At 48.4% G+C, this 16830-nt stretch overlaps 2 protein-coding genes across 2 annotated transcripts in view; both read left to right on the top strand.

The window, feature by feature from the left end:
• Nucleotides 1-4255, top strand: part of plekha7b (pleckstrin homology domain containing, family A member 7b) — a 30896-nt gene extending 26641 nt beyond the window's left edge. The window contains exons 17-29 of the mRNA XM_068758389.1: nt 458-538; nt 626-775; nt 861-962; nt 1037-1148; nt 1252-1418; nt 1507-1698; nt 1780-1894; nt 1972-2063; nt 2156-2398; nt 2719-2946; nt 3103-3236; nt 3346-3494; nt 4113-4255. Of these exons, the coding sequence (XP_068614490.1) occupies nt 458-538; nt 626-775; nt 861-962; nt 1037-1148; nt 1252-1418; nt 1507-1698; nt 1780-1894; nt 1972-2063; nt 2156-2398; nt 2719-2946; nt 3103-3236; nt 3346-3494; nt 4113-4255 (1908 nt within the window). The remainder of the gene's footprint in view (nt 1-457; nt 539-625; nt 776-860; nt 963-1036; nt 1149-1251; nt 1419-1506; nt 1699-1779; nt 1895-1971; nt 2064-2155; nt 2399-2718; nt 2947-3102; nt 3237-3345; nt 3495-4112) is intronic.
• Nucleotides 4256-11137: 6882 nt separating this feature from the next.
• Nucleotides 11138-16830, top strand: part of sox6 (SRY-box transcription factor 6) — a 103514-nt gene continuing 97821 nt past the window's right edge. Inside the window, exon 1 of the mRNA XM_068742329.1 lies at nt 11138-11232. The gene's annotated coding sequence lies outside the window, so the exon portion shown is untranslated. The remainder of the gene's footprint in view (nt 11233-16830) is intronic.

The following is a 16830-nucleotide window of genomic DNA, read 5'->3' as shown; positions in this document are numbered from 1 at the left end:
ATTATTAATTGAACAGAATGATAAATAGATCTGAGGAAGGGAGGAAAAAAAGTGTGTGTGTGTGTGTGTGTGTGAGGAAGACGGAGAACTAGGCGATCTTCATGAACACATAACCCATTTCTGGGAAAACAAATCTGTCACTCTCGATAAACACGCTTTTCTCCAAGAAGTGAATTTGAAAATATGGATTTTTGATTCTGATTACTCGTAATGGGTTTCACCAGATCTCGCCCACAGACCGGGCGGCACGGAGCCTTTTGATATTCCGATGAGAGGAATTTCTCCCGGGGGGGGGGGGGTTTCACACAGATGAGGCTTATTGACATATTTACAGACGGCGAATGCTAATGAAGATGATCAATACGTCTCGTGTGATAAAAGACGAGGACAGAACAGATACTGTCTCATTCAGCCGCCTTCCTGAGAGAAACAGAAATCAGATTCTCTCTTCCTTCAGGTGAAACTAAGTCGATTGTGTGAACAAGACAAGATCCTGCAGGAGCTGGAGGCCACGATTCGCACGTTGAAGGAGGACAAGGTGTCTCGCCGCTCCTCCTCCTGATGTGCCTCCCCCCCAGGGGGGCTTCCTGTGTTTTAAGACGTCTCTTCCGACCCTGGTTTTTAGGACAAGCTGGATTCGGTGCTGGACGTTTCCCACCAGCAGATGGAGCAGTACAGAAGTCAGCCCGCCCACGCCGAGAAGATCGCCTATCAGCAGAGACTGCTGCAGGAGGACGTGGTCCACATCAGGGCGGAAATATCCCAGGTGTCCACAGTAAGACGGACGCACAGATGGAAAACGAAACGCACAACCCACCTGCCTCAACGCCGCTGAAATGTGAGATGCTTTCCTTTCCCAGGAGATGGAGAACGCGTGGAGCGAGTACAGCAGGCTGGAGAGAGACGTGGACCGGCTGAAGTCGGCCCTGCAGGCACAGATGACCCGCGGCGACCTGCCTCAGGTCCGTTCACACGCACCGAACATTTACCGACGACGACGCTTGAATTTAAAATGTTTTTTTTTTTTACGTGCCAGCAAGAGAAGGTGCAGATGAGAAAAGAGCTGTGGAGGATCGAGGACGTTCTGTCGGGCCTCAGCGCCAGCAAAGCCAACTACGAGTTCACCGTCTCCTCCGTTACCAACCCCGGTGAGTCCAGCGCCACCTGCTGGCTTCATGCTCGTTTACGACGCGCTTTCTTTACAACCTGCGCGTGTCCCTGCTACATGTTCATAAACGCTGAATTCCCAAGAGAGGACATTTGTGCCTTCGGTGTCTGGGAGTCCGTCTGCTGTGGAGACGAGACCGTCCCAGCAGCGCAGCCCCCACCTCAGCCCCGGTAGCCACACTCCCAGCCTTTGCTCCAGCCCCAGTCAGCGTTTACGCCACTCCGCAACCGTCGCCAGTGGGTTTAAATGGGTGAGTGACCCCCCCCACAGTGTCCACGTCCGTGACTGTACATTAATGCTTGTTTTTTTTGTAGCATTTATCAGACGTCTGTGTGCAGGGTCAGGATGACGTGCCCCCCAGACCTCCCCTACCTCAGCTCTACAGTCCCGATGAGCACCCCCCCACCGTGCCCCCCCTGCCCAGGGAGACGACGGTCATCAGACACACTTCCGTGCGAGGCCTCAAACGACAGTCGGACGAACGCAAAAGGGACCGGGAGACCGTCCAGTGCACCGACGGAGACAGTAAGGTACAGGCGATGTCGGACGTCCGGTCGGCTGAGCAGCGAGAAGCGGACGCACCGACTTCACCCTCTCTTCGTCTTCTTCAGGCGGAGCTCAGACCCTTCCTGAGCGATCCGGAGCTCACGGGCGCCGGGGACGGCTCCAGCCACGTCGGCGTGGCGGCATCGGACCGGGATGGCTACCAGACGCTGCCCGTTCGAGGTGCGACCACGCACATTTATTACGTTAATGTTTTTTTTTTTGCGACAGCGGCTTAACGAGTGTCGGCCTTCCCTCAGGAGCGGCCGGCTCCTCGCTCAGGCTGAACCAGTCCTCGAACATCTCCTCCTACGTGACTCTTCGACGAACGGCGTCGGCTCCCGGAGCGAAGGTGAGGCTGCGTTCATGCAGCGATCTTCTGTTCCCGTTCTCTTTAATGCTCGTCTTCATCGTTATCTCCCTCTTTCCTCCCGCTCCTCTCAGGACAGACCAAAAAGTGCCTTGGAGCGTCTTTACTCCGGGGACGCGGTGCAGCAGCAGCAGCAGCAGCTTCACAGGGGGAAGATGAGCGCTGACGAGCAGCTGGAGAGGATGAAGAGGCACCAGAAGGCCCTGATCCGCCAGAGGAAACGCACGCTGAGCCACGGCGACCGCCACGCCTCCCCGTCCTCGCGCCCCGCCTTGTCCTCTTCCTCCTCGCGCCCGCTTTCGGCAGACTTGGGATCAGTATGTCACTAGAACAGCATCACATTGCCACGCACGATGACAAAGAAACCTTCGGTAGCTGTTTGCTAATAGATAAACGTTTCTGATGACATCATCGCCATGTTTATTTTATTCTGCAGTGCGATCGGTGACTTCAGTGTCGTACAGACACGCGTGTGTGTCTGATACACTTCAATGCATGCTCCCTCGGTTTGTCCTTTTCTCACACACACACACACACACACACTGCAGCCGGTAACCGGTGACGACGAGTGGTCGTGGTGACATAACGACTCGGTCATTTGCTTGACGGCCCTTTCTTTCCCGTTTGCTTCTTGCAGTGGAAGCGGGAGCAGGACTTTGACCTACAGCTCCTGGAGCGAGCCGTCCAGGGGGAGGAGTCCCAGGGAATCAGGAGCGTCCAGGGGGAGGAGCAACCCCCGGAGCACGAGGAGAGACCTCGCTCCCACTCTGATGAATGGCTGACCGTCCGTTCCACGGCCGTGACCCCTCCCACCCACGAGGCCGACTTGGATCCGCGAGAATACGACCTGGACCTCAGCAAAGAGGCGAGTCGCTTTTTGGGATGATTGAGTTTAATGTCAGAGCAGAAAGGATGATGAAGGTGGAAGAGAAACGAATCATCCTTTCATCGTGATGAAGATGATGATGATGATGATGATGTGGCTTCGTAGAGCTTAACGCCAAAAACTTTTCCTTTGCAGCTCTCCAAGCCTCAGAAAGTGCTGATCCCGGAGCGTTACGTGGACACGGAGCCCGAGGAGCCTCTGAGTCCGCAGGAGGTGGAAGATCGCCATCGCAAGGTGGAGCGGATCAAAAGCATCCTGGCAAAGTCCAGGTGAGTGCGACCGCAGGACGGCGGCGTCGGTTGGTTTGGCAGAACTTCCCTGCAAGCAGCCAATCTCTGTGTCACGTGCTGCCTTTTTCTGTCTTGTTTCTTGGGACAGCGTTCAGATCCTGGCTCCCCCCGCCCCCGCGGACAAAATGGAGCCCGGGGTCCCGGCGCTGGACTCGGCTCTGCAGGAGCAGGAGCGGATCATCACCATGTCCTACACGCTCGCCTCGGAGGCGTCGCTCAAGAGCAAACTCGTCGCAGGTTGGTTGCGGGGGGGGGGGGGGGGTCGCTTGATGAGGCCACTTTGTGTGCTGATCAATGACCCAGACAAACTCTCCACGATCCGTCGGCGCCGCTTTGAACGCGGCTCTGAACCCGCATAAAAGACACTTCGCTCACGTTTCATCTTTTTTCATATTCTAGAGCAGACAGTTCGTTTTAACTGTAGCTGCAGCAGGTTGTCAGTTCACACACACACACACTCACACTCACACACACACACACACACACACACACTCACGCACACTCACACACACACACACACACACACACACTCACGCACACTCACACACACAGCTTAATAGTCACAGCGAGGCAAAGTCAACAATTATAACATTATTTCCGGCGCGGCGAGACGTCGGGATAAAACCGATGGCGTCTCGTCAGCAGCGGCGGAACCGACCCCCCCCCCCCCCCGGATCCGCCGATCTGTCCTCTGTGTAACGTTTCATTGCCTTTTTCTCTTTTAAGATGATGATGAAGTGATTATTTGTATAATTATTGACGATGCTTGATGGAGCGTCTCTGCTCGGGTTACTTTTAGGGTCTTTCCGACTAACAACCGATGTCGTTTTCTCCTCTCTGTTCTCTCCTCTGTAGTTCCGACACAGGCTAACATCCCCACCCCTCCTCCTCTACCGCCTCCTCCTCCTCCTCCTCCTCCTCCCCCTCCCCCCCTTCCTCCTGTATCTCTGGCGCCTCCTTCTCCTCTAACCAACGGGATTCACTACACGTTTGTCTAATCCGAGAAATGAAGTAAGGCTTAGAGGCATGTTTTACAGTCCTAACATTTTGGAGGCCTCGCTCTGTTGTGATTGGAGGAAACATATCTTGTGTGGGTCCGGGAAGCCCCGCCTCCCGCTCCCGTTATATTCCAAACATCTGCAGGCAGTCTGCTCATCCCGCTGATCCCACTGTGATAATTGTGTGTAAATGTGTTGTTTTATTTCCTCCTTTTGTACCTCTGCCAAAATATTTGTGTGTGTGTGAGGGGAGGCGGGGCTTGGAGAGCACGACTGTTTGTAGGATTGTGTGTAATTAACAAAAGAATCACCTTTTGATTTAGCACTTTGACAGTTCAGCGCAGCTGTAATCCACAGCACCAATTAGCTCCCCATCTGCAGCCTGAGGGGGGGGGGGGGGGGGGGGGGGCAGCAGACGTCACCGTTTTACAGCCCCGTTAAAAAACTGTGAATGTTTCTTTTTTTTTCTGTTTCTCTATTTTATTTATTTGTCCTTTGGCAGACAAACAGATGAAATAAATAATAAACAGCACAACATCTGGAGGTGTGATGGAGCTCTCGAGATGTAATAGTTCTGAATTCCAGTTTTGATATTCTGTGTGTCATGAGCAGCAACACATGCCTCATGTTGCCCCTGACAACCAGCGATAGCCCATCAATTCTTTATCAGCCAAATGCATTTCTTGTTCCATATGGATCCGTTCGGCTGATATTTACTGTGGTCTTCTTCTTCTTCTATTCCAGCTCAAGCGGGCGTCGGACACTGAGGTGCTATTCCAGAACAAACGGAACGCTGAACTTGAACATCGTCTGTCAGCGTGAGAACTGCGTCGACAACCTTTTTATTTTACTGTCGCTGACGACTTCGCTCTCCGAGCCGCCGAGAAAAGTTAATGTCACATGAAGAAGGTATTTTCTACACAGTATAGCAGATAGAACTGTAAACTCGTTATTTTTACGTTGGGTCCAGAACCTTTAGAAAAAACGGTACTGAATATATCATCTTTTATCTTTTCATGTCAAATAATATTCTTCCACCAAACCTGAAGTATCGCCTGCGTGTTCCGTTAGCACTTCCAGTCTCCTTTTAGTTGGCCCAGATTTTAGTTTTTGCTTACATCAGGATGAAATTAACCCTTCACGTGTTTTACATGTGACCGAATGTCGCACAATGGGGATTTATACAAATGTGGATAATAAAGATATTAACACGACATCTGCTTCTTCTCGTGTGTTTATTTTATTATTAGATTTAAGAATTTTTTCAACAGGACTGAGAATTTGAAACCCCGCCTCCTGCCCGAATTCAGCTGGGCGAGGCTCCGCCCCCATGAAAAGCACCCTTTCAGTGACGGCGGATTCTTCTGGATCTAGATCCAGAGACTCCACAGCGTCTCGGTGAAGGCAGCAGAAACAGAACCTCCTTGTCGGATGTAAAAAGTCTGAATTAGTTATTTTAGAGAGTTCAACATGAAGTGGACTCACTTGTTGCTCCTTTAAAAATGAAAGCTGCATTAAAAGAAAAACATCACTGTGGATTTTAAATGCATCAGATGGACACGCATCTTCGTCCCAGGTTGAGCCCATCCTCCCCTGATGGAGAAATTTACCTCAACTTGAATCAAGAAAACTTGCTTTGTTATCTTTTAAATTCCAGCGAAGCATCTATTATCTATCTTTATTCTAAACATGTACAATGGAAAAGTACAAAATGTGCATTGATCATAGCTCCGAGATTCCGTTTGAACGTCGGCATCGATCGCCTCCATCCATCCAAAGTCATTCTATTATTTGGAGAGGGAATCAAATGATGACGAGCTCAAAGGAGGTGAACTTTCCATACAAATAAAGAGACGCTCCTCCAAATGCTTCTTAAGTTCAAAGCTTTTTCCATCTCAAAAGGCATTTTTAATTCAGTGCATTTTCAGCCAGGAAGGTGGATCCTAATAACCGTGGATTCTGGCGCGTGGAACTCCTATCTTTAAATCATGAATCGTGTCTCCGCTGCAATTGTAAAAGAGACCTCTGAGAAACGCCGCTATCAAAAAGAAAGGAATATGGAGGGGGGGATTTTAAACAGACAGCAGAATGATGTTGGCCAACGTTTCCAGTTCCAGCTCGGCTGTCGGCCACGTTCACGAGTCGCCCTTCAATGTGCTGACGGAACACTTTTAATCACAATAAACCGCTTTCCTCCCGAGTGACGCATCGCGTTGTGCTTTTTACAAACAGCCCGGGAGAGACGGATGCAGCTCCCTCGACAGCCTCACCCCCCCCTCCAGGATCAGAGGGTGGGGGGGTGGAAGACCCACAGCGCCTGCTGGCCCTGGTGGCTGGGAGGCCCATTACATCCTCTATTCTGCTGATATTGCAATAAAATTGGATTTTTCTCCTCCTCCTGCAAAAAGAATTCACCCAAAGACCCTCCACAGAGGATTGTGGCGTTTCCATGTATTGACGTTTGGCTGCTGGTTCAGATCCATTTGTTATTCCATGATCTGGACTTCAAAGGGAATGGAAGAGGGCCCATTATGCTAATTAGGTCCTGTCCTGCTAAATGCAATCAAGGCGTTAATCCTTTACTAAATACTTTTATATTTCATGTTGCTCGGTTCACTGACTGTTAAGCGAGAATCAAAGATGATGAAGTACGTGGCTTTAAATCCCAGCGTGGATGGGGTCGACACCCGAACCCCCGACCCCCGACCCCTGACCTTGTTTCCAACTCTTCACACTGCATTTATAAAGCATCCACCTTTCTCCTCTGATGGAGGACAGGGAAGCAGAAACCCCACCCCGACTGCCGGCCACACAGACCATAAATATTCCCGTTACTTTACAGGAACGTCTGAGGATTGGAACACAAGCGGCGCCGCTGCAGGGATCCGGATTATAGTCCGATTGTACAAATACAAAAGCGAGGGAGCCGATGCGATAGGTGGTTTGATTTCAAAAGAGTATTTTATGCTGTTTTATCATTTCCAAGCTCCAGACACACACACACACACACACAGACAGAGTACATTTTTAATATGTAAGAAATGGAATAGTGATTTGTTGAATAATTAAAGAGTTAGGATTCACTGAATATTCCTCCCAACATGCACGCATGCCCTAAAAAGAGCGAAGCGCCGGCTGGATTAGAGTCGGGCATCGACCCGGCGATTTGCACGCTTTTAGACAATGTCTTTTGTGTAATCTTTTATTTCAAAGCAATCATCTTCACGGCTATGATGTCACCTGGGAGACAACAGCGACGTGAACGTATTAAATATTGGCTGCTGCATTTTGCGTCTCGATACATCAAACGGGAAGCTAACATCGTTCCTTCAGCCTGAATCATTCAGTCTGTGCTGAGGAGCCGCTGCGTTGAATTAAACAATGAATTCATCTCATTCTCCTTAAACGGAAGGCTTTTACAATACCTACAGTGAATTGGGCCGCTCTCTCTCTTTGTAAATGAAGCCCCCGCCCCCCGCCCCGGGGCCTCCTCTCTACTCGAGCAGATCTAAGTGAAATATGCTACAATTAATTACTGAAATGAAAAGTTTAGAAACACGAACGCATCTCCAACACGTCATCGCGTGTTTGAAATCAATCCAACTGTCACGTTAGGTCTTCATTTACAAAGACGGTGCTTTAATTGTTTTATACATTTAAAACCAGAGTGGAGTCTGAGACAGCAGCAGGTTTCAGACCACGGGGTTGATATCTGCTCAGGCTGATCCCTGATCAGTATAGAATTAGAAACGGCATGTAGCCCTCCTTATTTCAACACGATTTATCAGCGGCTTTCAGTTAACTTGAAAGGAAATATTAGATCCTGACTAAACTTTGATGAAGTCCAGAGTTGCAAGTAAAAGATTTGGGTCAACTAATGAGAACAGAGCGTCCCACTTTGCAAGTCAAATCGGGGGGGGGGGGGAGATTTACATGTATGCAAATAGCGTTGTAGTTAATTACATAAGTCTGATAATGACCAAGTTGCACTGAATGTGTGTCCGTTTCATCTGCGGCGTCGACGTGTCGACAGGAACGTGCAGATTTTAGATTCAATGTCCTCGTCTATTCTGGATTTTAGATTCAATGTCCTCGTCTATTCTGGATTTTAGATTCAACGTCCTCAACTCTTCTTTTTACAAGTCGCTTTTTGTTCTCAAAACTCAAGCAGTTAAACATTGAGTGAAACTTTAATTGTTCATTTTTATGTTTTGCGGCCTGTCCGTCTTTATTTCTTTACAGATTGTAATAAAAACTACAATATAGAATAGAATAGATTAGAATAGAATAGAATCGGTCTTTTTTTTGTCACCACAAGTGCAACAAAATTGCAAATCTCTCAAACACTCATCAGCGTCGTTATGAGCGTGAATCGGCTTCACACCGTTGGAACCTGCTCTGGATGCACCGTAATCACAAAACACCCCCCACCCTGACTCACCCCCCCCCACTCCCACTCCCACTCCCACTCCCACTGACTGAATGGCGGTTCTAATTAACCATGCAGAACCGGAGAAGAACACATGTTAATTTAATGTAACAAAAATGTTGATTTTCATGCACTCTCCTTTTCAAATATTTATGGGCTAGACTTGAATTTCAAGATGCATCAAAAGGGAATGCAAATGCTTCTGCCTTACCCCCCAACAAGTTGGGCTTCCTTACGCTCCTTCATCATCTGAGCTGGAAACAAGAAGCCATTCCAGCCACCTCGACAGGAACACCGGTCAGTTTTTGTGTTCTGGAGAACTATCCGGAACCCGCCGGGATGTTTTACCTCTGCTCCCAGATTAATCCTGAATTACTGTTTAAATTGAGGCCTAAATCCTTTCACTTTGTTTTTTTGTTGTTGAGTGGGTTAGACCTGCGTGTCATTCCCCTAGTGTCCATAAGGTGGCGCATGAGACACGTGAAACGCAAAAAGTCCGCTCCTTGAGCCGGTGTCGCCCCAAAGCATCCGGCTTGGGTCTGAACAGGCGCAGCGCGCGGTCGTTGCGGCTCCATCCATAATCTCACCGCACGGTCAAAGTGTTGCGGTGCGGAGAAGCGGCAGCTGCTGGTTTATTGGGCAAACGGAGGGAGGCGCGTCAAAGAACAGAAAAAGTTTCTCTCCAGAAGGTAAGTCCTTTTCTTGAAGCAAATATCAGCAGGGAGGAACAAAGCATTGAAAATACTCAGATTATAAACTTCTATAAAAAAGAAAAGGGAATAAAAGTGCGCTGGAGCCGCGACGCTGTTTGATGGAGAGGAAGCGCGTTTTGGGGGGGTTTCACCTTGAACAAACAGATAAGGCGCGCGCGCAGGGAGTCAGAGCTGATGCCATGTTGTGGATGACTTGTAACCCCCCCCCCCCCCCCACACACACACACACACCACCACCTCCTCTCTCCTCCCTCTTATTTTAGCTCCACGCAGTTAATCACATTCCCTCTCTTATAGTAACTTTCCGTGTTTTGCGTCCCCCCCCCCCCCCGGGGGTCGCAGTGTTGGGCTGCTGTCGGTACTTCCTTTCTGTGTTTGATCTGATTTATGACGACTTTTCCATCCCCTCGCGCGCTCCTCTCTCTGATTTACGCACGGCCTCATTCTGGACTTCATTTTGCGCGCCGTGACGCGTGGGCCTCCTCCAAGATCAGATGATCACTTTAAAACACAGACTCGATCTGCGGGCAGCCGCAGCTCCTCTGCTTCAGTTTGAGATGGTTTACAGTCATTTGTTTTTATTCATTCAGATAAATGATCGATCTTATTAAAGGATGACGCGCCGTGATTTCAGGTGCTTTTTTTATGTGTTCAAAACTTTCAAGAATTTTTATTCAAATACTAAAATATAAAAATGAATCCTTCTCTGAAAGTCTGCAATATAATTCTGAATATTACATCTAAAATATCAAACAATCAAAGAAACAAAGCAGTTATTTTTTTATACCCAAAATCAGTCTGCTGGATTCAATTTGACAGAAAAGTGATTATTATTATTTTTTTATAAACGTCGTAATAAACAGAGGATAAAATAAAATATTGTAAATGTTTTCTAAAGGATGTTAAATTATTTTAAACTCTAAAAGATGAGAAGCATAAAAGAACTTCTGTGTCGGTGAAATGTGAAAGAATCCGAAGAGAAAATGTACAAATCCAGCCTGTAAATCTTTGTTCGGTTAAACGATTAAAATACTGAGGCGTGCGTGTGTGTGTGTATGCGTGCGTGTGTTTTAGGTGACTTTCAATAATTCGAGTGAAAGCTGTTAAAGTCTCGTTGATCCCATTTTCTACGAGAGATTTTCAGATACTCGTTGGAGAAATCAGCGTTTGTTTTCTAACAAAATAAAATAAAGCGGTGGTGTGTGTGTGTGTGTGTGTGCGTGCGTGCGTGGGGGGGGGGGGGGGGGGGGCATATTTAACTTTGCAGCCGCTGCGCCTGTAAGTGATGCTCATTTAAGTAAGCTTATTAAACCGACTAAACTGCGGGCAGTTACAGCCATCCTCCCCGTCTCCACTTTTACCCCTCCTCTCCTCCTACCCCCCTCTCTCTCTCTCTCTCTCTCTCTCTCTCTCTCTCTCTCTCTCCCATCTCCTGTCTGTGAGGAGGAGGAGGAGGAGGTGGGGGGAGTCCTGCCTCTCTGCCCTCCCCAGATCAATGCCCCGGCCATTCACTTTCTGATGTTGCGCGACGGGAAATGCTTTGAATACTTGCGACATGGCTGCGCGCATTGATCGCCAAGATTGACAGCGACTCGACCCATCGTCTTCTCTTGTCTGCGCGTGACCGAGAGAGAGAGAGAGAGAGAGAGAGAGAGAGAGAGAGAGAACAGATAGGCAAACAACAGAAGGTGCTGCTCGTTTGGATCAGCTGAACTTCAGAGTTACCGGATCCTCCAGATAGTTCAGAGCGGATCTGCTGCTGCTGTAACGCGCAGCGCAGCGCAGCTTTGACGCACGCGGGACGCGCACACTTCTCCACGGCTCGGACCATTCAGGTAAACAACATGTTGACTCTGTGTTGTTGTTGTCCTCATGTTGTTCCACTTTGTCTTTTATTCCTGAAAGTCGAGCGGGACGTTCCGGCGCGTCTCTCTCTCTCTCTCTCTCTCTCTCTCTCTCTTTTCTCCTAAATGATTTTAGAAAGTTCTGTTTGTTTCAATCTCAGGCGAGTTTGTGCGTTTTTTTTTATTGCGCAGAGAACGACTGTCAAACTTTTAATTGTTGCGCTTTGATTCGTCGCTTCCAGCAACGCAAGCGGCGCTGCGGCGGCTCGGGAGGCGCCCGGTTCCACCGGAGAACCGGGAAATCACGCAAAGACAAAAAAAACAACAACATCCGAGCGGAACGGTGCGGGAGGAAAGCTTCGGATTAAGGATTCGGAATCACCGTTTTACCTGTCTGGATTTCAGCGGCGCGTCGCGTCAACGCGCGGCTGGACTCGGACCGGGACCGGGACCGGGACCGGGACCGGGACCGGGACCGGGACCGGTCACCCAAAACGGGTTCTCAAACCTCACAGACAAGCAACGATTCTCATTGAGCCGTAAATTTGCGTCTGTTTTTACTTGTCGTGGAAGTTTCCAGTTTCACGCGCGTGCACAGAGCGGTATATTCTTCACTGACGGACACGCGCGCCCTTCAGGCTCCGCGTCTCTGCTCGAGATGTGGTCTCAAAGTTTATTTGAAGCTTCATCTCGTGTCTCTTTATACCTTTAATGCGTTTATTCTAAACGCCACGCACACGCAGGTTTTCACGCGCAAGAGGAAGCCTGGGAATTTGCTCTTCTCCATAAACTTTCCCGGGAGGTCAGGGGGATTCGACCCCAAAAGAATGCATCAGCAATAAATACAATTCCAACAATCGCGTGCCTTGTGCGTGTAGGAGAAGAGGGACTCGAACCGTTTCCCACTCAGACAGAAGAATGTGAACTCCGGACTGAACGCACGGAGTCTGTCTTCTTTAAAGTACGCGTTCCTAATGAGGACTAATTGTTCTGCTTTTTTATCCACTCCGTCTAAAACAACAACAGAAAAAGAAAAAGCTCAACTTTAACTTTATGAATTTTAGTCTCACTTTTTTTTAAAACATCTCGCATTCCGAGCCGACCCTAAAACATTTCTTTGTTATTTTTCTTAAATGTAAAATGAAGTGAAATAACTTGATTTAAAGTCGACATTCGGCGGGAATAACTCCACGTTTTAACACGTTATAATGTGTCTAAACGGAAGAGGATGAAGATGAGGATGAAGACGTCTGCTCATTTAAAAAGGGCAGATCTCCGGACAACACCTTGATTAATTGAATTGCAATATTTCCCCCCGGTTTGGTTTTCTGTGTTTTTCCACGCGCACGTGCGTCCTGACTCACCTGTGGCTTAAAAAGAAAAGAGAACACATAATGATCTCTCACGCGCTTTTGACCCTCCTCACCCCACGGTGACGCGTTCCTCGGTGGGGAGTTTTGTTGCTCTTTAGGGTAGCCGTGCTTTCCTCATAAGGCGGTATTGCAGTCTAAACGGGACATTTATAATTAGACTGTCCATTCAGCACATTGTCCCGCTCGCTATACCGGGACGCGCGGCTCTGTCTCCACGACAGTTCGTCTCTGACGGCTCCGCGCGGCGCGCAGGAAAAGCGCAAAGAGTAACGAGTTAAAAGCGGCGCTGCCCAGAAACACGCGCATCCCTGATGTAACATCTTTATTTGTGCGCGCACACACGTCCTGCATCTCCATTTGTCACCTGCCTCCTTTTGAGGCTTCTCTTGCGTAAAAACGCGAATTCTGGCACCAAGATTTTTGATTTTATTTTTTTGTGTTTTTATTAAAAATTGGCCCCTGAACTGAGAACTGGAGGAAAATAAGATATTTTTTCCCACATTTGACGTTGCTCCTTTTCTATATTTAAGGCTCTAATTTTGAATTTCTGGAGCTTTTTCTTTCTTTTTTTTATACAAGATTAAAAATGCAGCTTTTCCTATAGCTGGACCCGGCTTTAATTCAGGTTCAAAGATTTTAGGACTTTCATTTTGGCATGGAGGGAGACGCTTGTCTAAACATATCCTGCACTCTGTCCGAGTCCAATGTCTCCCGTGTTGCAAGAGCGCCTTTGCCACGATGTGATTTATTCCACATTTATTGTGAACGGAGCCCTTTCTTACTCGTTTAATCGAGTGGAAGAGAAATGTCGCCCACCTTAAAATGAGTTTGTATTCGGTGCCACCGCCTGAACTTACGCGCGGATCTACTTTTAACCGCCTCATCATCTGAAGAATTTGTTTAAACTGAGCTCTTGTGCCAGCAATTAGTGGGATCAAAGGGCAGGCAGGAGGAGGAGGAGGGAGAGGGAGGAAGATGGGAGGTAAAAATAAAAAGGAGACCTTTACCTTCTATATGTGCACATCTATTCCTTATGCTTGAATGAGATTATTTTAATTCAACGGCAGATTTATATATATATTTGTATTAATTTAAAGAAAAATAGAATCCCTTGAGCAGCATCAGGCTTTCATCATGTCGCTGCTAAATGTCAGATAGTCTGCCTTCATGCCAAATGTTGATGTAAAATGAAAATGCCGCTTTGGATTCATTTCTGCCTGTTTATTTTTATTTTTGCCAACACCCAGAACTTGTTTCCCTGCCAAACAGAATTCCTGCTGACCTGCGAGCAATTAGGACTCATGATAAGATGATTTTACAGGCGGAGAAGGGAAGAAAATGTTCTTACGTTGACACTGTTCTATAAATAGTGCCGGCGTGTTCTGTGAGGACGGAGGGACGCTTCAGAAATATTAAAGTATCAGTTCTAGATCATTAGAACTGAAGAGGCTGCATCAGATCTCAGATTCTTTTTATTATCCCGCTCTCTCTCTCTCTCTCCGTGTGTGTGTGTGTGTGTGTGTGTGTGTATTTTAGCCCTCACACACTTGTGTGGATGCGTGTCGTCTCCCTCTCGTTGTGGTCGCGGAGGGAGAAGCCGATACCTGATGGCGAGGAGGTAAACAACAGCAGGCCCAGTGAATGTGGAGGAGGGACGGCAGCAGATGTTTCCACATCTGCTTGCCTGTTCTCTCATTTTCTGTAGAATATTCCGACAATGATCCGAGCTGATGGAAATATGTCATAACCGTTGTTTTTCTGTGATCTGACACGTGGCCTCTCTTCGTTTTCTTTCCACGGGTCGGGCATTATGGGCGGTGAATGTGGGGTCTCCTCCGTGGCCCAGAGGGGCGTTTTGGGGGTGCAAACGCCTTGTGCTCGGGTGAAGCGCAGAGGAAATCGTGGCTTTTTTTTCAGTCTCGCTTCGTCGTCGCCTGTTGGAGGTAAACGCCGGTGAGTCGTCGAGAGGAGACAGCAGGGCTTCACCTCCACTGGGTGAAAAGTTCAAATCGACACGCCTAGTTCATCATCTCCTGCTTTTAATTTGCAGCCCTTTGTTGAGAGCGTAGATTTCTTTTAGCATGTGTCCTCAAATGTTAAAGATTAATCTGCAGTATAATTTTTTTTTTATTCCTGTGTGTGTAAACACTTTTCCAACATCCAAGGACAGGGCGAGTTTTTCTTTTGCCTCCATCGGATACGTTTGCCCCTCGGGTTTGCCCCTCTGGCTGCTGGAAGCGAACGGCACCGCCGGCGTTAAAGGATTGAAAATGTAAATATGTGTATCTTCAGGAGAACTGCATAACGTAACCTAAGCGGCCGGTTCTGATATGTACCATTCATTCATCTACTGAAAATGTTTTTCTCAAAATAATTGAACATTTTCTTTTAGTCTGTAGCACAGTCGTGCATAATTAACTCTGACTTCAAAAAGGCCAAAGCCTCGGCTACGGTGAGTAGCCTCTGTTGATTTAAAAAAAAAATCACACATGACTGTGTTGAATTAATTGGGGGGGCCGGGGGGCCGGGGCGCCGTGCGTTTCCTCGTGCCGGCCTGAGACTGTAATCATGTGGAAGAATTAGTCGGGATCATTGTCTTTTATGAATCAGATGAAGATTTGCACGGTGGCAGTGGGAGGATGCTCGCCTTTATTTACATATCAAAGAGTCACACAGTGCAGCCGGCCAGCAATTAAAATGTGGTGGATTTTTGCAGCCACTGCGCGCACACACACACACACACACACACACACCAAGGCTGTCAGCTTGTAAAAAGAGTGCAGGCGGTTGAAACCGAATTTTAAACAAACACGCCGGTCTGTGTTCCTTTTGCAGACATTTGGGCATAGAATCCATGTAAGTGTGTGTGTGTGTGTGTGTGTGTGTGTGTGTGTGTGTGGGTGGGGGGGGGGCAACCATTTTGTTAGCAGCTTGAGACAGGGGTGCATTAATTAATATTTTTCCCTTTGACTCGGTCGCAGCTTTTACCGGCCGCAGCCACACCGGCCTCCAAAGCAGTGTGTGTGTGTGTTTCCAGTGTAAACTCGTCATATTGTCTATACATCTATATTTGTGTATTTGTGTGGGATTACATATTTAAAAATAGCAAATAGAAACAGGAAGGGGAATAAGAAGCTTTGATCTTTCGGCCCGAGTGGTTTCTGGAGAAGCCCTGAAGACCTGAGATTGAGTCTTGTGAGCGAACAAGGGAAAAGAGATTAGTGTCATATGGTCGGCGGGCGGCTCGCACCCCACGCTGTCACAGCAAGCCCGTTCCCTGATCCCCACCGTTGTGTTTGGATCAAGTCTCCCGGTCCGAGCCGCCGCCGCCGCCTCGGACCGGGAGTTAATGGAGTCTCTGAACGCATCGACACGGCGACGCCGCGTTTCCACGTGACAGGAAGGAGGAGACTACGTATTCGTCACGCGTATATTTCTCATATGTGACCTTTCCAGAGGAAAATCCCTGAACATTTACTCCGACATTCCAGGGCTGCCCCGGAGCCACCCGGATAATGATTTATCCCTTCTGATTGAGGGATCTGTTCCCTCATAATTTATGAACTCCATGGTCTCAGAGAGCAGCAGTTACTTTGAGTTCCCCACGCCTGAGACCGCCTGTGAAAGCTAAATGATCAGACATTATCCAGTTGGTGGAGGTCGACAGCCGGCTCGGGATCCGCCATCTTGAGCTGACATGAGATGTAAAATATGCTCCACAGTTAAGCCCCCCAATCTGGCGACATCGCTCCGCGGTCGGGACGCCGGGAGTTGTTTTGTTCGACCGTCTTCAGGTCGGACCGGCGACGGAGTTGAACGCACGATAGCGCGCGGCGCCTTCTTTAGCATGCGGCGAAGCAGCGTGGCCATGATGAGCGATTTTACCATAATTCGGTGCTTGGATGCGCTGCGCAGAAGGCCGGACCAGATGTTCGGCTTCTCCTCTTCGAGGGAGTAGTTAAAGCGCAAAACCGAACTCAAAGGTAGACCTGGGATATTTGAAACTCACAGTTCAGCTCGAACTTTAACGGGCGTCAAAATCAAACTTGTTTGATCGCTCCAGAAAGCGCACCGCCTTCGGAGGGATGGAAACTGGTACCGATCGACCGGTCGCATCACGGAGCAGCTGCTGTGACGTCTGAAGCAGGCCAGGAAGTTAAGGAAAAGAACTAGTCCAGGAAACAGATTCCCAACAGCGTCTTCCTTTCCTAATGCA

Source organism: Brachionichthys hirsutus, chromosome 1, assembly GCF_040956055.1.
Source record: "Brachionichthys hirsutus isolate HB-005 chromosome 1, CSIRO-AGI_Bhir_v1, whole genome shotgun sequence".
Lineage (NCBI taxonomy): Eukaryota > Metazoa > Chordata > Actinopteri > Lophiiformes > Brachionichthyidae > Brachionichthys > Brachionichthys hirsutus.
Note: the sequence above shows the minus strand (reverse complement) of the source record. Positions and strands in the feature narration are given on the sequence as shown.